The sequence below is a fragment of the Sciurus carolinensis genome, chromosome 7 (genome assembly GCF_902686445.1).
Source record: "Sciurus carolinensis chromosome 7, mSciCar1.2, whole genome shotgun sequence".
Lineage (NCBI taxonomy): Eukaryota > Metazoa > Chordata > Mammalia > Rodentia > Sciuridae > Sciurus > Sciurus carolinensis.
This window is the reverse complement of record NC_062219.1, coordinates 154596020-154618120: the sequence shown is the minus strand read 5'-3', so window position 1 is coordinate 154618120 and position 22101 is coordinate 154596020. Positions and strand designations below refer to the sequence as shown.

The 22101-nt window shown below is 47.5% G+C and overlaps 1 protein-coding gene and 8 non-coding genes across 17 annotated transcripts; 7 read left to right on the top strand and 2 right to left on the bottom strand.

The window, feature by feature from the left end:
* Positions 1-1001: 1001 nt before the first annotated feature.
* Trnag-gcc (transfer RNA glycine (anticodon GCC)) lies at positions 1002-1072 on the top strand. The gene has a single exon. It is a non-coding gene; the product is annotated as a tRNA-Gly (tRNA).
* A 244-nt stretch (positions 1073-1316) lies between these two features.
* Positions 1317-1388, top strand: Trnam-cau (transfer RNA methionine (anticodon CAU)). The gene has a single exon. It is a non-coding gene; the product is annotated as a tRNA-Met (tRNA).
* Positions 1389-1727: 339 nt separating this feature from the next.
* Trnas-uga (transfer RNA serine (anticodon UGA)) lies at positions 1728-1809 on the top strand. Its single transcript has one exon. It is a non-coding gene; the product is annotated as a tRNA-Ser (tRNA).
* A 1023-nt stretch (positions 1810-2832) lies between these two features.
* Trnaq-uug (transfer RNA glutamine (anticodon UUG)) lies at positions 2833-2904 on the top strand. Its single transcript has one exon. It is a non-coding gene; the product is annotated as a tRNA-Gln (tRNA).
* Positions 2905-3303: 399 nt separating this feature from the next.
* On the top strand, positions 3304-3375 carry Trnaq-uug (transfer RNA glutamine (anticodon UUG)). The gene has a single exon. It is a non-coding gene; the product is annotated as a tRNA-Gln (tRNA).
* A 4274-nt stretch (positions 3376-7649) lies between these two features.
* Trnas-gcu (transfer RNA serine (anticodon GCU)) lies at positions 7650-7731 on the top strand. Its single transcript has one exon. It is a non-coding gene; the product is annotated as a tRNA-Ser (tRNA).
* A 3544-nt stretch (positions 7732-11275) lies between these two features.
* On the bottom strand, positions 11276-11348 carry Trnar-ucg (transfer RNA arginine (anticodon UCG)). The gene has a single exon. It is a non-coding gene; the product is annotated as a tRNA-Arg (tRNA).
* Positions 11349-14596: 3248 nt separating this feature from the next.
* On the bottom strand, positions 14597-14668 carry Trnam-cau (transfer RNA methionine (anticodon CAU)). Its single transcript has one exon. It is a non-coding gene; the product is annotated as a tRNA-Met (tRNA).
* Positions 14669-15329: 661 nt separating this feature from the next.
* LOC124988127 (histone H4) lies at positions 15330-20588 on the top strand. Of its 9 annotated transcripts, none has more exons than XR_007109367.1 (3): positions 15330-15745; positions 18174-18231; positions 20368-20588. XR_007109367.1 is itself a non-coding variant. In XM_047557307.1 (3 exons), exon 1 carries the CDS (start codon positions 15426-15428, stop codon positions 15735-15737), a length of 312 nt encoding a protein of 103 aa, XP_047413263.1. In that variant the 5' UTR covers positions 15331-15425; the 3' UTR covers positions 15738-15745; positions 18199-18231; positions 20368-20588. The 9 variants fall into 9 exon arrangements, 1 of the variants encoding a protein (XP_047413263.1); XM_047557307.1 differs by having other exon boundaries at positions 15331-15745; positions 18199-18231; XR_007109363.1 differs by having other exon boundaries at positions 15336-15745; positions 18132-18231.
* The last annotated feature ends 1513 nt before the right edge of the window (positions 20589-22101 follow it).

Genomic DNA, 22101 nt, shown 5'->3' with positions numbered 1-22101 from the left:
AACTACTCCAAGTTCCATTTACAAACAAGTGAATGAGAAGTAACACATGCGACTTGACCAATTTTGGGGATGTTTCTTACTCTGTCCGGTTCTTCTGTTGGTAGGATTCAGAGAATCCTAGTTTATCGCCCAAATTCTTCTTTCAGGAAAACCAGTCGTCGCCTCTTTAATTTGCTCTGGCAGCGTCCTGCCTCCCTGCAAGGCTTCCAGTCACAGCTGCAGACCAGTCCCCTCCCACGGTGGCTCCGTTCTGAAGTGACCCAACCGCGAGGCCCGAGTGAGAGGCGGGGAAGCCTCCGGGCCTTCACACGCTGTCCTCGACGGTCCGAGACCACTGGACTTCTGAAATCCAAGCCCTGGACTTCTAGTAGAAAGAATCTGGTTTTCATGGTTGGCCAATGGCTTCCTTCCAACCAGCTGGACAATCTTCATGAACAGGGGCCGCGTTTCTTTTGGATTTGTCATTTTCGGCAGTTCAGGCCAGCAGGGTGTCTGGACGTTTGAGCGGAGCCTGCCTCGCCCTCTCCAGGACCCCGTTCACTGGCCCTGCGTGGTGGACGCAGGCCGGTCACGGCCGATCACTCTCTGAGCCGCGTCGGTGGATTTCCAGGCGCCGCTGGGCTCCGGGGCGGGGCGGACGCCTGCCGCGCCCCCCGGGGCGGTGCTCCAGGGCCCCGCCGGCCATCCTGGCTGCCCGGCCGGCTCGCCGGGAGTCCCTGGACCTGGCGCGGCGGCGGGTCGGCCGCTCCCTGCACGGGAGGTTCCCGACTGCGCCAGGGAAGGGCTGGGGTGGGACGGGAGACCTGCTGCTCGGTGTTCCTGGCGCTGTCCTCTTGTCGGCAGGTTCCTCGTCTGTCCACAGGGTTTCTGAGGTTCGAGTTCAGGGTTTTTAAAACCGGATCTGGGAAAACAAACAAAAAACCCCAACATTCCGAAAACAAAACGGAGGCCCCCGCGCCTCTCTGCCGCCATAGGAGCGCCCGGTAAAGAGGCCGCCATGAGCATTGGTGGTTCAGTGGTAGAATTCTCGCCTGCCACGCGGGAGGCCCGGGTTCGATTCCCGGCCAATGCACGTCCCTTTTTCCGTCTGGCCGTCACCTTCAGGTGATGATTTCTGCTAACGCCGACGCATCCCTCCCGGCGGACCGCGGGCGACTCCGGGCGCTCCAAGCGCTGCCTTTTTAAGTCCGTGTGGTCGGCCTGCCTCTGGTTATCCGCTAGCCCTAAGGAGTCTCCGCCCTGCTCGCCAGGCCACCTCTGCCCCTGGGTCTCCTCCCTACCAGCCTTAAGCCCCAGCCCGGAAGGTGCCCACGGGGAGCAGAGTGGCGCAGCGGGAGCGTGCTGGGCCCATAACCCAGAGGTCGATGGATCGAAACCATCCTCTGCTAGACCTGCGGCTTTGTTTTGACCGAAGCGCAGGCATGAGGGAAACGGCCGAGTTACGACACTAAACACCTGTTTTTCAGAGTTTTGGGGGCCGGAGGTGAAGGCGGAGAGTCCCGAAGGAAGACTGAGAAGAACCGTCCTCTTCTGCGGTGGCGCCCCCGGCTTGGCGGTCGGCAGCGCGTCCTGAGCCCTGCTGCCCTTGGCGGTCCCTCCTCCGAGCGCGCCCCGCTCTTGGGCCTGTCATTCTCACCGCGGTGACAGGCACTTGTGTCGCCAAGGCACCCTGGAAGCCGGGGAGGAAGATACTACTCCTCAGGGGAACAGTGTCGCGGCCGCAGCGAGTAGTCGTGGCCGAGTGGTTAAGGCGATGGACTTGAAATCCATTGGGGTCTCCCCGCGCAGGTTCGAATCCTGCCGACTACGCAGGCGCGTTTTCTTGGCTGGCCGCCCGCGTGTGCGCGGCTCTTGTTTTCTCCTCCCGCTCGGAAGCGAGACTTCTGTCCCTCTCCTGCTGGACGCGCAGCAGCCTTCCCGCGGCGCCCCAGGAAGTCACCGGGAACCGGGAACGCGGAGGCGGCCCGGCTCCGACCCGCCTGGGGCTCTCACGCTCCGAGCTCCCTCCCTCCGCCCCGCTGCCCCGCGGCTCCCCAGAGACCCGACGCGCCTGCGCGCTGTGGGCTCAGCGAGCTCTACCGCCCGGACCGCATCGCGGGCGGGCGTCCAGCCTCCACCCGCCCGGCCTCCGCCCTCCCCGGGGTTTGCAGAGGAAATGAGGGGGAGTTTTCAAAACGGCTCCTAGGTTTCCGCTGTCCTCTCTAAGAGACCGTTTTGCTATCCTAACCCTTACTGTTCCCGACACAGTTGGCGTAATGTGAACGGTGTAATGTGAACGACTGTTGGTGTGATGTGAATGATTGTGTAATAACTGTTGGTGCAATGTAGATAACTGTTGGTGCAATGTGGGTAACTGTTGGTGCAATGTGGATAACTTGGTGCAATGTGGGTAACTGTTGGTGCAATGTGAATATCTTGGTGCAATGTGGATAAGCGTGGAACAAATACGATCGAGCCATCGGGAAAGGCGGAGGAGGAAGGGAAGGAAGTGAAGACGACTAAAAGCCTCCCCTTGTGCTCGGCGCGGCGTGGCCAGTCGGGCCCTCTCTGCTTCGCGCTCACCCTTCCTGCGCCCGGGGCCCTGAGAGGCTGGTCGGCGCTGACACCGTGCTCGCCAGCTCGCAGGCAGACAAGCTCCGGTTGCCCAGGGAGCGCATCTAACAAGTGCGCGCTTGTGGTCTTGCAAGGGTCTGCTGTGCTTGTCCTCCCGGGCGACGCCTGGAATCCCGGACCGTGTTTGCGGAGAACTTGGACTAGACAACCTCTCGACCAAGGCGATGCGACGCGCTGCTGCTTGCTGTCAAAGATCAGCCGGGAAAGGTTCCTCTCGCGGGCCCCATGGTGTAATGGTTAGCACTCTGGACTTTGAATCCAGCGATCCGAGTTCAAATCTCGGTGGGACCTTCCCAGCTTTTGGCGCTTTCCCTCCCTCCCCGTCCACCCTGCGTACGTGAGCCGACACCTGAGCACGGTGCCTCCTCCCTCCCCTACAGGACGGCTCCGGTTCCCGACTTCGCGGGAAGTCGCTCGGCCACTTTTGTTCCTCCTGCCTTTGGGTGTAAGCGTTGCCCAGGTCTTGAAGACTGGCCTCCCCTTGTGAAGACCACTCATTGGCTTCCAGTTCAAAGAACGTGCGGCAGGATCCTGGTCCCGAGGAATTGGTAGCACAGGAGAACCCGGCGTCTGCTGTCCGGGATGCAGTCAATATCTATGGATTATCTAGACCAGGGTTCCCCAGACTGGACAGAATAACGCGCCTCACCATTTTTGGTGTGGATATCCCCGGACAGACCTGTGGGAGCTGGCCCCATGGTGTAATGGTTAGCACTCTGGACTTTGAATCCAGCGATCCGAGTTCAAATCTCGGTGGGACCTTCTGTGGTTTTGGTGACCTGTCCTTCACGCTTATTTCTAACTGTCCCCGAATCTGGATCCATAGACTCGTCTTCTCCCTAGCCCTTCCTTCCCCAGAGGGGTGCAACTCCTTAGTTTCGCTTTTGGTATAGGGAAATTATCTCTGTGGCCTGGTTCTTAATGGTTCATGGGACAGAATTTTTTCTTCTTTGGATCCCCCTTCAAATATATTTTTTGAATGCAAGACTAACATAAGAATTGCAGTAGTAAGCTCATCACTTACATGGACTTCATGGGTTGATGGTTGGTCACTGGCTTCTGGATTCAGGAAGCTGAATCCCATCTCCTGGGAACCTCAGAAACATCTGGTGACCTCCCTCTTGTGATTCTCCTAAATTCTTTGCCCACTTTCCAGCTGCATGTGCCTGGCTCTAAGTGCTGTCAATTACTTTCTCCAAATCAACCTGGATTCTTTGGCCCGGTGGAAACTGTCTTGATCTACTTCTGGATTTCAAGCCCAGTCCCACTTTCACTTGATGTCCATTTTTGCCTTTTTGCCCAGAGTTCTTCAGATTCTGGTAATTTCAACTCTGGGTAATTTTTTGTTTTACAGTCTCCAATTTTCGTTTTCTCCTTTCCTGGAGCCTACTGGCCTGTAAGCACTAACACTGGCCTGGGAAAGTCCCAGCTGCAATAGCTGTACAGCTGTGTATATGTTAGTTTCTCTACTGACTGTATCCAGTGTGAGCTCCATTCAAACACTTTAAGCTAATGTGTGGCTCCCATTATTTGGAAGATTAACTGTTCTTTTAAAAGTACATATAATGAGATAAATTGGCTCATATTTTAATGGCTATCACCTGGATTTCAAGTCTCAATGGACCTGGATCAGCTCTGGAGACCTTGTCCTTAAGCTTGCCCAAACCGGGAATACCCCTGGCATGTATAGACATCCCCTCAGACTCGCACCTCCTCTCCTCGAGCAACACCCAGCTCCTGCTCTTTCCTCTGGTCACTGAACGTTGACTGTCCCTGTCTCCTATAATTCCTCCTTCTGATGTCTGTTTGCTTTGCTGGTGGATCGAGTCCATCAAGTTGTGAATCGTATGCTGGGATGATGGCGTGTCCTAGTTTAGAAGCCCCACCTGTCTTTTCTTCTCTGGAGCTTTGTAGGTCAATTCTGGACAGAGACATTAAAATGATAGAATGAAATCCCAGCCATCATAGTCGCCTGAGAGCTTATGTGCTCTCCACACACGACTCTCTGCCAATGCTCCTTGAATTGAATCTGTGCCAGAAATATTCTAGAGATCTACAGAGCAGATGCAAGAATAGACATGTTTTACTGTGAAGGTTTGTTATGCAGAGATCCCAGCACGTAACAGTTAACATTCTGGACTCTGAAAACAGCGATCCTGATTTCTTCTCTTGACTCTGCATACTTCAAAACATTTTCTGGTGCTCTCAATGACAGCAAAGGATCCCCAGGAGTTACTCTGGCCCCTAAACTTTGTTCTAGAAAAGGCCCTGTAGGGTTGTAACTCAGTGGTAGAGTGCTTGCCTCACGTGCGTAAGGCACTGGGTTTGACCCTCAGCACCTCACAAAAAGGTATGGATAGATGTATCCAGCTACAAAAAAGAAAAGACCCTGTAAGCTCCCTTCTGCTTATTTATCTTCAACCATGGATGAGGACCCATTTGGGGGCCATCGTTCAGCTAACACAGCTTCTATTGGTCCCAGCATGACCACTAGATCAAATCTAAAGCCCGTTAACAGCAAGTTAACCGGGTCTACCTCAAGCCTCCCAGTCTGCCGTCCTGGTGCTGGCTGGACTGCAGCTGTCCCCAGGCTTGGCAGGGGAAGGACTCACTTTCAAACTCCTGCCTTCAATGGCAGGATTCCATCCCTTAGCAGTTATTGGGTTGAGTTACTTGCTGCCCATTGACTGCTGCTCATCTTTTGTTCCTGGCCACAGGGGCAGGCCTTCTCAGCATGCCAGGTCATTTTATCAAAGCACAAAGATGGAAGAGGCAGGAGTTCAAATCTGCAGGTTAGGCGGGAGTCACAGTCTTTTCTAACCTAACCCTTACAGTGACATCATATTTTTGGCATTCTGTAGGGTAGAAGCAAGTCACTAGGGCCAGCCCACACTAAAACAAGGGGATTGCACAAGAAATGTGGCCACCACACTGGGTTTTGAACACCCTACAGAGCCTGAGGCAGAATGAGCACAGCTGACTGACTTTTTGCAGGTCTATCCTCATACTTAGTCAAGATTGGCTGTATGGAATCTGATTGCCAAGGCTCCAATTGGAAAATGATCTTGTGCCTCGTTTTTTTTTTTTTTTTTTTAACTGCTTTGTTTGTTTGTTTTCCTTTATTAATTAAGTCAGCACTGAAGAGCTTGTCTTTTGCTATTCTAATATCAGTCCTGGACAAGTGAAACAGAATTTCTAGGGATGATGGCCTGACATGAATACTTCTCAAAAATGCCCCATGGTGGGCTGGGGTTGTGGCTCTGTGCTACAGTGTCTGCTAGCAAGTGTGAGTCCCTGGGTTCCATCCTCAGCACCACATAAAAATAAAATATCGGGATTGTGTCCACCTACACCTAAAGCAAAAACATGAAAAAAAATCCCTCATGGATTTAAATGTGCAGCATGGAGTGGGAACCACCCACCATCCCTTCCAAGGCACTTACTGCCTTCTGACACATTCTATATTTTGATTTTTAAGTTATTAACTGTGTATCTCTACATAACAAGGTATCACCATGGTAGGGAATTTTGTGTGTGGTATATACTCCTGTCCTTAGAACAGTGTACTTTAAAACATGCAGCTTTGTATAATTTACCTGTTTTAGTTTGATATGTTCTGATACAGATTGATATTTAATAGTTAATATTTATTAAATCATCTTTTGATATGACCTTTGATCCCTGATCATTTTCCACATTTCATCTTTTTTTTTCTTCATTGTTATGTCATGTTACAACATACTCATGCATCACTTTTTTTTTTTTTATTCAAATAATGATATTGAACGTAAGTGAGAAAGAGAAAAGCGGTCCCTGGCATCTGGGAGCCAGACTGACAATTCTCAAGGCCTGCGTGTTGTAGGAACTGGCCTGGTGCTCACCGTTCTTCTGTTGCAGTTGAACAATCTCACACAGAACAGCTACAACAGATTGACCTTTCTGATTGTGATGAAATGAGATAAAACAACCAAACATCAAGTGTTTCACAGTCTCTACTAAGTACATAGTGAAATAGTCATGGTGCAGTCCACAACACCAAACTGCCCCCCGCCTACCCACCAGTTAGTATGAGAGGTCACTGCTTTTACAGCTTCAACTTCATTGTATTTTGCCTTCTAGAAAAAATTCATTCAGGTACCCAATTACTAAATTTTGCCCTCTCTTCTTGAAGGCATCCAATACAGTGCAGAGCCCTGCTTCCTTGTACCCTCCCCCAATCACCCAACACAAGCACAATTCTATAGTAAGTTCTCTTAAAACACCTCCTTATGGGATCCTCCAAGGTTTCCCATGTGCATTCTTTCTAGTTACAGTAGCAACAAAAACAACTTATTCAACTGCAGCTGTATTCCTGGTGGTCTTTGGCTGGAGGGCATAGAAATACACAGTAGTAACACAAAATGGCAATGCCACATTATCATTTTTGTTACATTTAGTTGTACAAAATAAACAATGTAAAGTCCCCTCCGTTAGCCCTGCAATTTTGCAAGGTAAAGTCCAAATTCTTCCGTCTTATTTGAACCAGTGACAATTCGACCTTCATGCACCACTCCAGCTTCACTAGTCACCACCTGGTATTCTCGGAGAGGTGATGATTATTTCTTCCCAGCACTAATGGCAGGTGGTAGCATCATTTTGAGAATATTATCTAGCAGCTTCCAGGTAGGCGACATGAACTGGTTTAATTATGGTGTTAATATATGTGGCTTTGCAGAAGGGACAAAATCCAATTTGATTTAAAAAGCAAAAGTGGTTATAAACTCCATTCTTCCTCATTAACTTCTCCATGTCCCCTGTAGGAAGTGTACTTTGTTATCTTTATTCAGGTCCAGCTCTCCTCTTCTTCGCTTTTCCCTTCATTTGTCAAAGGGAGTCATTTCTGAGAGCAAAGGCATCGTTTGCATCCAGGAAGTCATAGGTTGAAACGATAGAACCTGAGAAATGAAACTGTACCCCTAGAAAAATAAGGGCGGGAAACAAAAGGGTAACAGAGACGTCCATAAAGAAATAAGAGACCTAAGCAATCTTGAGCAGGTGACGAGGTGGCCGAGTGGTTAAGGCGATGGACTGCTAATCCATTGTGCTCTGCACGCGTGGGTTCGAATCCCACCCTCGTCGGCTCCGCGGAGCTGAGGTTTTATCTACGGTGAGCTTCGGAGCGACTCCGCACTGTACCTATGAGCTCCAGAGCACCCCCCATTTTATACAGGATGCACGTGATTTAAGCCCAGCCGCCCTCCCGGGGGCCTCGGCCTCTCTCCAGCACCCACGAAGCTCTCCCCGGCTGCGCAGCCCCTCTCCTTCCCCAGGTGGAGAGCCGCCCTCCGCGCTCGCGATCCGGGTCTCTGCGCCTCGCCACCCATCTCGCCCCTCCGCCGGGTCATTTCTCCCGCGCTTGATGGTCTTTGCGCCAAGAGTTTCAGCTGCCTTCTGGCGAAGTCCTCCCCACCCCAGATCAGATGTACCCCTCACCGCGAATCCCCACTCTGTGTTCTAGTCGAATTACTTCAGTCGAAGACCTTTTCCAAGCACTGCAGCTTCTACTCATTTCTCCCTCCTACTAAAGAGCAAAATAAACACACGAACGGGGAAAGAGGTGAGCCTCTTGTTCCCTCTATAAAATGTCCAGAAGCAGATCACTTCTCACTGAGGCAGGAGGAAGGGCTCAAGTGGACAGGCAGGAAACCTGGGCTCTTTCAAGGTCAGGGCTGAGAAAATGCAGACACGAGCCAGGCCTCACCAGGGTCAGGCTGACTCCTGTGGAAGCAGAAAAAACCGTCAGTGAGACACCTGCTGTCTGGTACCCAGACTCCCATCAAAACTGGGGCGAGGTAACCTGATGGGACCCAAGAGTGCACGAATTGCTAGTGGACAGAGTGCCTCACGTGGGATGCTGAGCGGATGGGGACTCGCTCCGTTAGCCCTGCAGTCTCTTGCAAGTCCCCAGACAACAGACACGTCTGGTATCCCTTTTCTGGGGACCCCTCTCCATCAGCAGCTCTGCTTTCTTTCTACTACTCTAATAAACCCTCTTGCCCTGCTGGCACCCTTGGGTCCCTGGATTTCACTCTTCAAATTTGCCAACAAACCCAATTCCACTCCATCACTACTTCTACCGCTGTGACTGTCAGGGAGGCCCAGTTGCCCTTCAGGCCACTGTGACCTGGCCTCTTGTTCCTCTCTGAACGTCCCACCCTGTTCTCTCATAATCCATCCTCAACCCAAAATCACAGTCTACAGGGATGCACCACTGCACCCAGCTAACAGGATGGTCTTTTATCAAGGACATAGTGTATATGCAGGTATTTACTGGCTACAGGAACATATAACAGCACTCTATCTCATAATAGTCAGCAACATCATATGTGTGTGCTCATAAGGGACTAGTTACACATACTATATTGCTCCTGAATGAGAAAAGATCTTGAGATCTTAATATTTCTATTGAATAAAGAAATAATACAGGAAAAGATTGATAAAGCTACTAAATAAAAATTAAAGGCTGTCATTTGGCTCCCAACATCCCATATCTAAACAAAAATGTAGCAATATAGTAAATTGCAAACTGAAAAAAATTTGCTATACTGAGGGCATGCAAAGATGGTCTTCAACTTTTTTTTTTTTTTTTTTTTTTTTTTTTTTTGTGATGCTGGGGATTAAACCCAGGGCCTTGGGTTTTGTAAGGAAAGGACTCTACCAACTGAGCTACCTCCCAGCCCTGGTCCTCAACTTTTTAACTCGTCTCCTCTTGATTTGGTTTAGTGATGGATAAAGGGGAGGTATTATAAAAAAGTTAGCTGCCTCTTTTTCTGTGATGAAAATTCGAGATTGTTGGTGATCTGTGGCCAAAGAACAGCAGACACACAGCGAAAGCTGAGTAAAGTTGTGCTTGTTGACAAATCGCAGTGAGAGAGACAGAATGTCATGGTGTGCCACGAGTTGACTCGGTCTCCCTGATCGGTCATCCTGATAATCATTACCTAACAGGTGAGAGGACAAAGCAAAACTGCAGCTAAAATTGGTATAGAAGCAGGCATCACGGGTGTGATCCCGGAAGGAGGCGATGTTGGTCATTTGAACCATCTTGTTTCCATCTTGCTTCATCATGATCGGAGTGTGGCCTTACCTGTTAGTGGTGACCAGTTCTCTGAGATTGGCTCCATCTCAGGAGATGGCCGGGCCTTAGCGTGAGTCGTTGGCCAGCTCCAGCTGCACCAGGGCCTAGTCATTAATGCCAGGCCAGGTCCTGGTTGTCAGGACTGCTTTTGCCTTCTTCAAGATACATATTAATTTGTAAATTTGATGAATTATTTATAATATGAAATGCAGCAAGGTTTAACATAATGGAAGGGGATTCAGAATTTCTAAAGTACATAAATCTGTATTGACTCATGTGATTAAAATACAAACCTGAGTTTTTAATTCCCTCTGTAGCTTTCCTAATAACTTTACAATGCTTCCCTAGAGATGGGGTCTCCCTCCCTTTTCCTTAACTTTGGGTTTGGGCATGAGGATGTTCTTGGTCAATGTGGTGTCAGTTGGCCTTGGTTGCCTAGGCCTTTGACTCTTCCTGCATGAGTTTTCCTCTGACTGACTTTGTCCTTTACCCCTTGTCCGATATAAAGAACGTACTTCAAGTCCACCAGAGCTCTGTGTGAGGAGCAGAGGCAGCTGACCAGAGGGCTTACCCTAGACCTCAGGCCTTTAGCCACACATGCAGGTGATTACCCTCCCACGGTTTTAAGTGTTTGTTTCCTTGTATGTTATGGAGTAATAGCAGGTGTAAGCACAAGTCTTTGTCCCTTCCAAGACATAATGAAATGCCTAATATTTTTGCATCATAACAGGGGCAAAATTTTGCCTCTATCTTTTTAGAGTTTTTGCCTCACTGGGCCTGAGAGTTCAACTGAAAGGAGAAAAAAATCTTAAGAATAAGATGAATATTCCAAGGTGAAGTTAGAGTGAACACTTTCAGTGTGAACTGGACAGGGAATTGTCAATTACAACAACGTGGCAAGGCAGAGGGGCTTGGCTGAGGTAGTTACTTTGGTGGAGAATCAGCCAGGAGCACAAGGAGGAGTGGAACAGGTGGGTTTGTACAGATGTCCCTCAACCTTGACCTTTCTCCTTGATGGGAATGACACTTGTCCTTCTGCTTGCGGGAAGTGGGTGGGGCGCTTTTCAAATTTGAATTTCATCTCTGGCCCTTGAGAAACACGTTCAGAGTGACCGTCTGGCGCGAGCTGTGTTGACAGTGCCCCTAACTCAAGCCCGTTAATAGGCCAGAGCCTCGTCCTTGTGGCGCCTCCGGACCGCCCTCTTCGAAGCTGTCATGTCGTCGCTTGCTCATTTTGTTTTCCGTCTTGCCTCCCTCCTCCACGCCCTGCCCCCAAGCCTTTCAGGAGCTAGAGTGTTGCTTATCTGCTGTGATCCTAGATGTCTAGGTCGGCGGGGCGCGGGCACGGCCGGCCGCAGGGACCCTTCAGCAGGTGCCTTCTCTGCAGAGCAGGGCGGAGATGCAAAAAGGACAGTGGAAGAACCAGGGAAGGGCGATGGCTTGCTTCTTGGTCGGTTTGCTTTGTGTTCGGTTTTAAGAATACAAGGTACTGTTATTTTTCAGGAGTGTTCAGGATCCGGAGGGAAAACCTCCAGGAAAAGCAACTAACCACGAAGGGATTCGAACCCTCAATCTTCTGATCCGAAGTCAGACGCCTTATCCGTTAGGCCACGTGGTCCCCTCTGGGTGCTGCCAGCGGTGACGCTTAGGGAGTGTGGCGGACTCTTGCCCAAGTCCAGAGGCGCCGCCCAGGACTCGCTCCCTGGAGAGTGGAAATGGCCCGCCTGGGGTCGCCCGTAGGCGGCTCTCGTCGTACGTGGCTGCTCCGGGGAGGACGCTGCCGGCGGCTCCCCGCAGGGGAACTGGTTCACGGCCCGGCGCGCCGGCCTCTGCGGCGGCCCTGGCGCCCCGCGACCGCCCGGCTTGGCCTCGGCCCGCAGCGCCTTCTCGGCGGCGGCGCGGGCCGGGCGCTTCCCGCAGCGCGTGCGCGTCTGAAGAGCAGCTTCTCGGGGCGTCGGAGATCCAGGCGCGGCTTCGGGCCTTCTGTGCATCCGTCCAGGACCTTCACCGTTTCTGGAGGTGCGAAGGCGCAGGAGGGGCGTAGGAGAATTCCGACTGCGGACACGTCTACGTTATAAGATCAGAGCGGTCCGGCCTTGCGGTGGAGGAGGCCGTTCCCGGGTCTGTGACCTTCTGGAGCGCGCAGCCCCGCGGCAGGCTGCAGGCTGAAGCCACGCTGCGGGCGGCTTCTGCCCGGACTGGTCGGGGTCTCTGTGTCCACGTTCCAACACCAGGACTCTCCTAGATCCAGGCCCTGGCCGACCGTGATGGAAGGGACTGTTCTGAGTCCAGTGTGGGTGAGGATCTATTCGTTTAAGCGTTTTTCCCCCCTTTTGGCACTGGGGATTGAATCCAGGGTGCCTTAAAAATCACATTCCCAGCCCTTTTTATTTTGAGACAGGATCTACCAAGTTGCTTAGTGCCTTGCTAAGTCGTTGAGGCAGGCTTTATGAGCTTGTGGTCCTTTTGCTTCAGTCTCTCCAGCCACTGGGATTACGGGCTTGCAACATCTACAGCGCACCTGGCCGGTTAAGTTTGAATTATTTATTAAACGGTAAGTGGAGATGACCAATGTGAGGTGGTCAGACTTAGGTGAATATAGGTCTCATAGTTTAGGAGGGAATTGTTTGCTGACGAATAAACTAATCGAAGGCTAAATCAAAACCATAAAAATTCCAGAGATTTTTTTTTTCAAACAAGAGAATCCTGTCATATTCTTTGATCACAACTGGTAAGTGGTTTCCTGTCGCCTATAGAAAATAGAAGTTAAACCATCTGCATTGGACAGTGACTCCCTCTGTGACCTGCCCTTTCTCTATCTGCTCTGCCATAGCTCTAGAGTGCATTGTAATTCTAAAAATTCAAGAGCTTCCTTGACATTTTTGACCCTTACAGAGCCCCTGAAGACCTAACCACAAGTTCCGGGTCTTGCTAGATATGACCCCATGAACAGGAGAGTCTCGCCATTGGTCCTGTTCCCTTATTAGTGTCCCTTTCAGTTTCTGACATAATGGATTTGGTTCTCTTGCCAGCTCCCTCTGCTGTAAAGCCTGCCTATCACAATCCTGCTGGCTCCTGCTTCTGAGAAAACCTCTCAGAGGTGCTGGGTGGTGTGTAGGGCCTTTGTCTTCTAACTTGTACTTGTGACCAGTACATTGTTACCAGTCTCATCTATCATGTGTCATGTGTTTGACCATTTCATATATTTAGGGCAAGGACCCTCCTTCACCAGTGGGTGAACTGGAGGTGATTCCAACACAGCCACTTCACTACTCTCCAACTCCCTCTCCCTCACTGCCATAATCTGTTACGCTGACTTATTAATGGTTCCTAGCAACTCTTCATTATCATGCCTCCTTGGTTTTTTTTTTTCCTGTTGCCTACAGTGCTCTTTCTGACTGTCTAACAAGGACTTATCCAAGTTTCAGCTCAAAACCTGCCACCATTCCTGAAGCAGATCATTGCCAGGGCAAAGTTACACAGCAAAAGTGTTTTATTCAATTTTCATTCAACTTGTAGTAAGTGCCTTCGTCACACTCTGAAAATAAATACTGGAATGTCCACATCGTCACTGGGTTATGATGTTATTCTATATCCCTGAAGCAGTGAATCACTATGAACCAGGTTGTCAGTGTATTTAAAGCAGACATGAAGATTCATGATGTGCACGGTGGCTGGTGCTGTAGCTAGGTGACCAGCTCCCACTAACAACTTTGATTCCATATTCAAGTGGACTTTGCTTGGCAGGTGCAATTGACAAATGTCCTTGCAGTTCACAGCCGGAGAGAAACCCACAAGTGTGATCACTGACTGACAACAGAGAACAGGAAACCTTCTCCAGCCTTCAAAGTGTGCATTTCCCCCATGATTTTCCTGCATTCTATCCTTTGTTATAATACAGCTCAATTGTTAATCTGTTAATGCTGTTTTAGAAGTACTTCCCCCCAAAACCCTGAACTAGTGGATGGCCATGAGTCTGCAATCATGTTTCCCTTGTTCCCACTGCACTCAGCACATGATCGTTTTAAATAAAAGATGTTATAATAAAAATATTTCTTTCTTTAAAAGTAGATCTAGGCTGTAGGCTACTTAAAGTGTTTGAACTTCTAGAATAGTATTTGACACAAATATCTGAACAGGAATCCTTTCTGAAAGAGAGAAAAATAAAACAACACATGTGCTTAAAAACAAAAAAAGCACAGAGAATGACTGTACAAGAGATATTACAGGAAAGAAGAGATTAGAGACACATTTACCAGCGTCAGGGGCAGAAATAATTTTCTTAGGACAGAGTTCAATGGTAGCTATCCAAACTCCACACCTGTTTCAAAGTGCCACTCACTCCTAAGAATGGCTCTTGTAGTTGCAAAGAACCCGCACAGTGACTATCCACTGAATGTACAGTCTATCATCCTAACCACTCGGCAAGAAAGGCTTCCTAATTATTTATGAAAAAACAAAACCAAAAAACCCCAAAACCCAAAACAACCACAAAAACCCCTACATTCCTGTGTTCCTACTCTGTTCTTGTCCTTAGCATTCAGTTTATTTCAGCATTTTCCTGGCTTCAGAGGCAACACAGAATTGTCCTGGCTGACAACTATGGCACTGCCATTTTGGCAGCCAGAAGAAATCGGATTCATCGTGAGAGGACATATTATAATGACCCTTGGGTGTCCATGAAAGATGTTCTGTTGATCTGCAAAGGTGGTAAAACAGTTGTATGCTTTTTTTCCTAGAAATCTTTTTAATCTCAGGACTTTGCCCCCTAAAACTATGGATTCAGCTTTCCTTTTTTTTTTTTTTTCCAATTATCGTGAAACTAATCTACAATATTTTTGTGTTAAAAAAAAAAAAAATGCAAACTAGCAGAGGATGGTTTCGATCCATCGACCTCTGGGTTATGGGCCCAGCACGCTTCCGCTGCGCCACTCTGCTGCACGTCGGTAGCCTCCTAGTAACCCTCTTAACGCTGCCCGCCAGCGGTGTGCTCCGGCCTTCCACAAGGAAAACCCTGTAGGAAATCGCCTGCACATAGCTTTCGCGCCTCAGACAGTAGTTTGTTTGGAGCAGCGCTGTTACCAGAACCAGAGCCCGAACTCAAAAGGGAAGAGCAAACGTGGGCTCGCCGGGGTCACTGGGCGCAGACCCGAAGCAGGGCCAGGCTTTAACAATCAGCACTTTCGTAAACAGGGGGACAAGCAAGCCGGGGATGGACTCCGGCCTCCGCACCGTGGGCGTTACACCACCAGCCGAGGACCAGCCACGTCTCTTCCTTCGGAAAAAGACGCTTTTGTTCAGGTTTTCGTTGGAGCCGTGACGTAGCGGCCTCGCTGTTTCCCGCCTCTAACGGAGGACAAAGCCGGCCACCTGCAGTTTTGTGGCGAAAGAAGCTGCGCGACCGTTCCGAAGCCCACGATCACCATTCAATGGTGTACATTTCTTTAGTTTGGCAGTTGCTGAAAGGTCGTAAACTTCCCCTTTCGGGACAAAGGACCCGCCGGAAAGACCTGCGCAGGGAGCATGCGCAGACGGGCGCACTCGGTTGTCAGTGACGTCATTCGGGTGGAGCCCTGAGGGGCGGGAGGAAAGCGTGCGCGGTTTCAGTCTTCAATCAGGTCCGAAATCCGTGCATATAAGGGAATTGCTCCTGTGCTCCTTCGCTTTTCTGAGGCTTTTCTGCAGCTCGTTCAGCATGTCTGGTCGCGGCAAAGGAGGCAAAGGCCTGGGTAAGGGTGGCGCTAAGCGCCACCGCAAGGTGCTGCGTGACAACATCCAGGGCATCACCAAGCCCGCCATCCGCCGCCTGGCCCGCCGCGGCGGCGTCAAACGTATTTCCGGCCTCATCTACGAGGAGACGCGCGGGGTACTCAAGGTCTTTTTGGAGAACGTGATCCGCGACGCCGTCACCTACACGGAGCACGCCAAGCGCAAGACGGTCACGGCCATGGACGTGGTCTACGCGCTCAAGCGCCAGGGCCGCACGCTCTACGGCTTCGGCGGCTGAGCGTCCAGGTTTTCATCTTCGCTTAAAATCTCAACCAAAGGCCCTTTTCAGGGCCGCCCATGGCTTTCCTTAAAAGAGCTGCCGTACCAGTTAAAACTAGGCATTCGTCGTGTGTGTACCGTGACGCCGGCCTGTCACTTAGACTAACTACAGGCTTGCGGTAGAGTGTCTCGTAGTGATCGCGATTCTGTCGCTTGCAAGCGATCGGTTTTGGGGGCTTGGGGCTCAATGTGACTCAACGTACCCAGCGGGTGGAGGCTTCCCGGCCTAGGGGTGAGCAGTCTCTTGCCGAGCGGCCTGTGCCGGGCAGCAAGGCTGGCGAGTGTTCCGCATGGAACTTAAGGTTTACGCCAGGATGCAGTGTGGAGAGAGTGTCGGTGAGCAGGAGCAAACGAGGTAAATCTAAGTGGGCATTTTTAAGTTTAAGTACAGGCATCAGTGGACTCACCTAGCTCATGAACTATTTCACTCCTACAACTTCATGCTGGTAACTAGTTGAAAACCAGATCCTCTCATCGCTACTCAATTTGCGTAGGAAACAACCCAGTTAAGGTTTGCTTAGAACTAGAACCACGTTTCTGGTTCTGTCTCCGATCTTAAGTCCGTCCTCTCGCTTTTCTTTACTGATTTGTTTAAGACCAGTTCTATAGAAAGTTCGTGAGTTTTTGATGGGAATATTTTCTATATCTGTCATGTGAAGTAAAAGTGATCTTGTACATGCTTGCATCTATCTCATCAGGGGCACATCATGTTTGCTTTATCCAAATGCAAGATAATAGGTCAATTGTTGGCTTAAGGCAATAGTTCCATTGTAAAATAAGGCCTTTTCCCAAGCAAGCAATCTGTAGGGTAATACTGTGAAGTCAGGAAAGCCAACAAAGTTATTTTGAACCTCATCTTTTAAAAGATATGGATTCTTGTGTATAAATATGAAAGAATCATTTTACTGGAGCTAAGGCACTGATTTGAGGAGAAACCTCCAAAAAGATGTTAAGGCAAAAATTAAGCACATGGGCATTCTGTGTTCTGATATAGCATTGCGTGGCAGTGAAAAAAACCAATATTCCTATGTTCATTCCTGGAGTTTGTTGGGTGTGGACATGCAAACAGGTAAAACTGTTAGGTGGTGTTAGGTGCTATGAGATTACTGAAATGGAGGAAGGCACAAGGAGTGAAGAAGAAGGTGACGTTTAAATGACAGGGACATAGAAATTTTTTGACAAAGTGATGGGAAAGAAAGACATTGGGAAAGTGAGGTGGTGTTCCAAATAGCACTGCCTGGGGTGCAGAGGAGGGGCTAAGGCCTGGGAAGCAAATGGAAGTGAATAGTCCCATCTGGCCTCAGGCTGTTGTGCAACTACTTTCACTTTGACTTTGAATGAGGTGGGAACCACTGTACAGTTTTGAGCAGAAGATTGACAAAATCTGGTTTATCTTTCAAAATGATCTGTCTGCATGTCTGGTGGAGAATCGACTGATAGGTCTAGGATAGAAGCAAGAAGACAAGTTAGGCTACTACAATAAGTCAGATGAGCGATGACAGTACCCTGGGCCAACGTGTTCGTGGTGGAGGCTGTGAATAGAGGTCAGAGTTTATATATTTTAAAACGTTAAGGTCTTTTTATCCACACCTCTGCCCCCAGCCTAAGCTGTTGATATAGGGGATCAGAGAAAGAAAATTCACAGTCAGTTCTGCTAGGTCCTTAGGCCAAAGTAACTGCAGTTTGAAAATCAGCACCTGCCCACCCAGGCATGACCTTACTGGTAGCCCCAACTCCAAGAATCCCTAAGTACCGAAACCACAGCAAAGATGCCAAATAACAGTCACGGGGTCAGACCAGTTATTTTTTAACCACTCCATTGTACAGGACTATATAGTTTAGAAGTTTTTCCTGGAGGCTGCTGTGCCTTGCAGAGGGCAGCCTGCACACTCTCTGTCAATCAGCCTTTGCTGGAACTCAGAGCTGTGTCTCTTGTGGATATTCATGCCAGCTATCCTAACAATTCCAATGATTTTTAGCCATAGCAACTAGGATGGATATACCAATTACTAAGATGGGGAAGAATGAAAAAGAAAGGAGTTTCAGAGACAATTACAGTCTTAGTTTTGAATATTCAGACAGTTTGAAATGCCGTTGCATATCTACGAGGAAGATATGAAATAGGCAGTTGGACATACGAATCTGGAGTTTAGGGTAAAGGTCTGAGTTGGAAACGACATTGACAGCTGTAAGAGTATCAGTGCCATGGAAACTGAAAAGCCACAAGATCAGATGGAACTTATTAGGAAAGAAGGTTGATAATGAATAGCAATTCAAGGGCTGAGCCCTGGTTAAAAGACATGAGTGCTTGCTCTGTTTGTGACATGTGAATTCCTAACTTCTGGTTTTGCAGGTACTTTCTCCATTGAGTCTCTCTTTCTCCTTCTCAGAACAGAATACATATTATCTCCATTTTGTAGATGTGGAAGAATGCCCTCAAGTTATAAATACAGGTAATTAAATTGGAAATTATACTCAAATAATCTATTAAATTTAGAGCTATGCAGTGATTATTGAGGATTCGATACATATGCACACCCTTTTCAAAGTGCACCTGCTCTCCTTACATATTTTGCAAACAACTCTAGGGAGTTCTTGGGTTTCCTGAAACCCTATTGTGACACTCAGCTCAAGAGTCCTATATCTAACGCCTTTTCTCTTAGCTTTGTTAATCTTTATAGTCCTGTGAAGATGGATATTGAGAATGAAAATCTGTGTTGAACTGATGTCTCCTTGTTGCCATGGAAATATTATCTGCATGTTGATGATTTGGAAATTAAACCACAGCCTGCAGATTTCCCTTGAACTCCAATATCAGAAACCATGGTACCTATTTAGCATCTATGCTTGAAGTCCAGTTAATAGCCACCTCCAACTTAACAGTCCTCAGAAAGCATTTCTGACATGACTTCTGCAGAGCAGCTCCTCTGTCTTGGATTTGGTGAATGGTGATTCTAATCTTTCAGCTAGAGTCATATATATATTTTTTTTTTCTTTTTTTTCCAAAATTCTGCACCCAATCCATCAGCAAGTCTTAAAAGCTCTACTTTGAAAATACGAACAGAATCCAACTGTTTTTCATTCTGGTTGTTGAGGCCTGGTCCAGCCCCACTGCCCTCTCTCACTACTTATTGCAGCACCCTCACCACCTGGGTCTGTTCTTGTTCTCTTTGCCACAGCAGCCAGATGGATTGCAGTAAAGGGCAAACTGGACCAGGTTACTTCTTTGCTGGAAAACTTCCAATGACTCTCGTTCCAATGTAAAATCCCAAGTCCTTTCATTGACCCACCGAGGCCTTGTTGCTCATGTGACTGCAAATCCCAATACTTTTCCCAGCTTCATTGCCCCTGGAGCTCTCTTGAAGCAATGTCTCTGTCTGTTTCAGGGACTGTGCACTGACAGTCCCCGCTGCCAGGGCCACTCCACTCCAGATCTCTGAATTACTCCCTCACTTCCTTCAGGTTTGCATTTAAACCTCACCCTGTGGGTGAGGCCGTGCAGCACTGCGATTTCTCTGTCTGCCTCCACTCCCTGCTCTCATTTTCTTTGTGGCTGAGGAGCTGACAGTCTACTAGGAAAGCAAAGCACACCCCTGTGGAAAGCAAAAGGGGTGGACTACCCTGCAGGAAGTCAGAAGAGGGTAATTCAGGTCACTCTTTCCTCTTTCTGGAGGAAAAGGGAGATTTCATGAAGAATCTTTTAAAAGTCAGGTATGGTACATGCCTGTAATTCCAGCGACTTGGGAGGCTGAGGCAGCAGGATCACAGGAGCCCAAGTTTGAGGCCAACCTGGGTAATCTAACGATATCCTGTCTCAGCAAACAAACAAACAAACAAACAAACAAAAAAGGCTGGTGATGTAGCTCAGTGGTAAAGCACCCTGGGTTCAATCCCAGGTACCACACAAAAAGAAAGGGAGGAAAAAAAAAAAAAGAATCCTTTAAAATAAGTCTATTTTAGCAGCAGTTTTTGCAAAGTTAAGTTGTGATTTTCTTATAACCAAATTTCATAGGTCATGCAGGTTCTGCCTTTTTATGGAAAGGAGTTGACTTTCCCAGTAATATACTTGTATGTTCTTATATCTTTGTTAGCATCACAATTATAATTCTAGATCCATACACAAGAGTACATTAAACACATAGACAGGTTGTAAAGGATAATATGATGACCACGTTTGAAGCCAGTTGACAGGAGTAACATAATACCAATGGTTGCTTTGACCTCATCTCATCTTTCTGCTACTCATCAGAGGAAACCACAGCTCAGAATTTTGAATTTCCATCTTTTTTGTCTTAAAAATTCCTGTTTTTCTGCCCCTTATATCCATACTACACAAAGTTTTGCTTAACTCTCTCCTTTGTTCCTCTTCAACTAAGGTGGAGCATTCTTTTATAAATAAGAACCATATGCTTAGCATTGCAGAGCTATGTGGTTTGCAAATTCTCAGTGTTTTTTCCTTTTGTGCTAGACACTTTATTTTTCCTTAATAATTTAAAATTGTCATTCATTTTTGTATATTGATATAGCATAACACTTGGTACTGAACTGTTACTCAATAATTATTTGAATACATTTTCTTTTTAAAATAGGACAAAGAGACTTGAAGAAGAAAGATCTGAAATAGAACATTATCTGTTACACACACAAATGGAAGTTTTGGAGAGCGTCAAATGGAGAACATTCTCTTCAGAGGAGTTAATCCTTTTACCTGGAAAAAATGCGACAGTACTATTCACATTTTGGGATGGATTCTTCTAATGCATCCCACCCCTGTTCTGGACTGTATTTTGTGTGTGAATAAAATATAAATGAGAAGACACTTTTTGGCAACTTTTCTTATCCCTATACTACCCCACAAACATTCTGTGTTTATTTTTGTCACAATGATTTTAATGGTTGTTACAGTATTTTATTACAGACAAAATTCATTTTTAGCCAAATTCTCAATTTCTAGTTTTTACAAAATTTGGCAGAAGCATAGAGCATGTTTAAAAAATTAGAAGATCAATAGGATTTTATATATTTTTAACTATATGAACAAAACGAAAGGGAATATTCTAGAATAAGGCCAAGATTTCAAACTTGAATATGTATGAAGAGAGTATAATGAAACCACTCTGGGTAGTATCAAGAAGCATTATCATTATACTTTTTTTTTTGGTACCAGGGATTGAACCCAGGGGTACTTCACCATTGAGTCACATCCTTAGCCTTTTTAAAAAAAAAAAAAAAAAAAAAAAAAAAAAATTTTGTCGATAGACCTTTATTTTATTCCTTTTTTTAATATGTGGTGTTGAGAATAGAACCCAGTGCCTCACACATTTACACATGCTGGGCAAGCGCTCACCACTGAGCCTCAGCCCCAGCCCTCACATACCCGCCCTTCTTTATTTTATTTTTTGTTTTGAGACAGGGTCTTGATAAATTGCTTAGGGCCATGCTAAGTTGCTGAGACTTGCTTGGAACTTGTGCTCCTCCTGTCTCAGCCTCTGAGTGTCTGGGATGACAGGCGAGGGTCACTGCCCTGCATCACTATATGTCTCCTTATGGGTGGAATTTTATCTGTCCCAAATTCATATATTGAAGTTCTAACGACCTTGGAAAGGCAGGAGATAGCCTTCTACAAGCGAAGAGAGAATGCAGAAGAAAACTGCTGCAGGGTTGATCTCAGGCTTTACTTTCAGAATTGTGAGAAAATGTGTCTTAAGGCACCATCCTGTGGGACTTTGCTATGGCAGCCTTAGTCAACCAGAATGCTTCTTAAACATTTTCATTCTGATTGTTTTTCTCCGGATCTTTTTAAAGTTCTGCCTGCTTCTCGTCCTAGAAAGAAAAGCACATACAACACAGATCCAACCCTAAGTTGTTGTACAGAGGAAACTATCTTCTCCAGTAAGAAAAGGTAAACAAGAGAAACACATGCACACTCATTTAAGTTTTACATGACATGAGAGCCTTCATAAGGAAATAAGAACCTGAAGAAGCTGTTAAGCCTGTTTTCATGCTGGGGTCGATAAAGTGGACAGTCTTGGAGAAATGTGGCAGGACACAAAGAAGATGACAACATTAAACTAGGGGACAACTATCAAGGCCTGCTGAGTCCTATTGGGGCCTGCAGGTCTCATGAGTCTTAGGATGATGTGCTTCAGAGGAGAAAACTGGGACAAGGTCGGAGTAAATTCTTTTATCTTAAAAAAGTCAGTATACCAGGGTTCTACATTTTGAGGTAGTGCATTCTGAACTTCACTTATGTATATGCTGTTGAGGGTAGATGGGAGAGTGACTTTTGTTATTATTACCATAAGAAGGACAGAAAGGTAGCA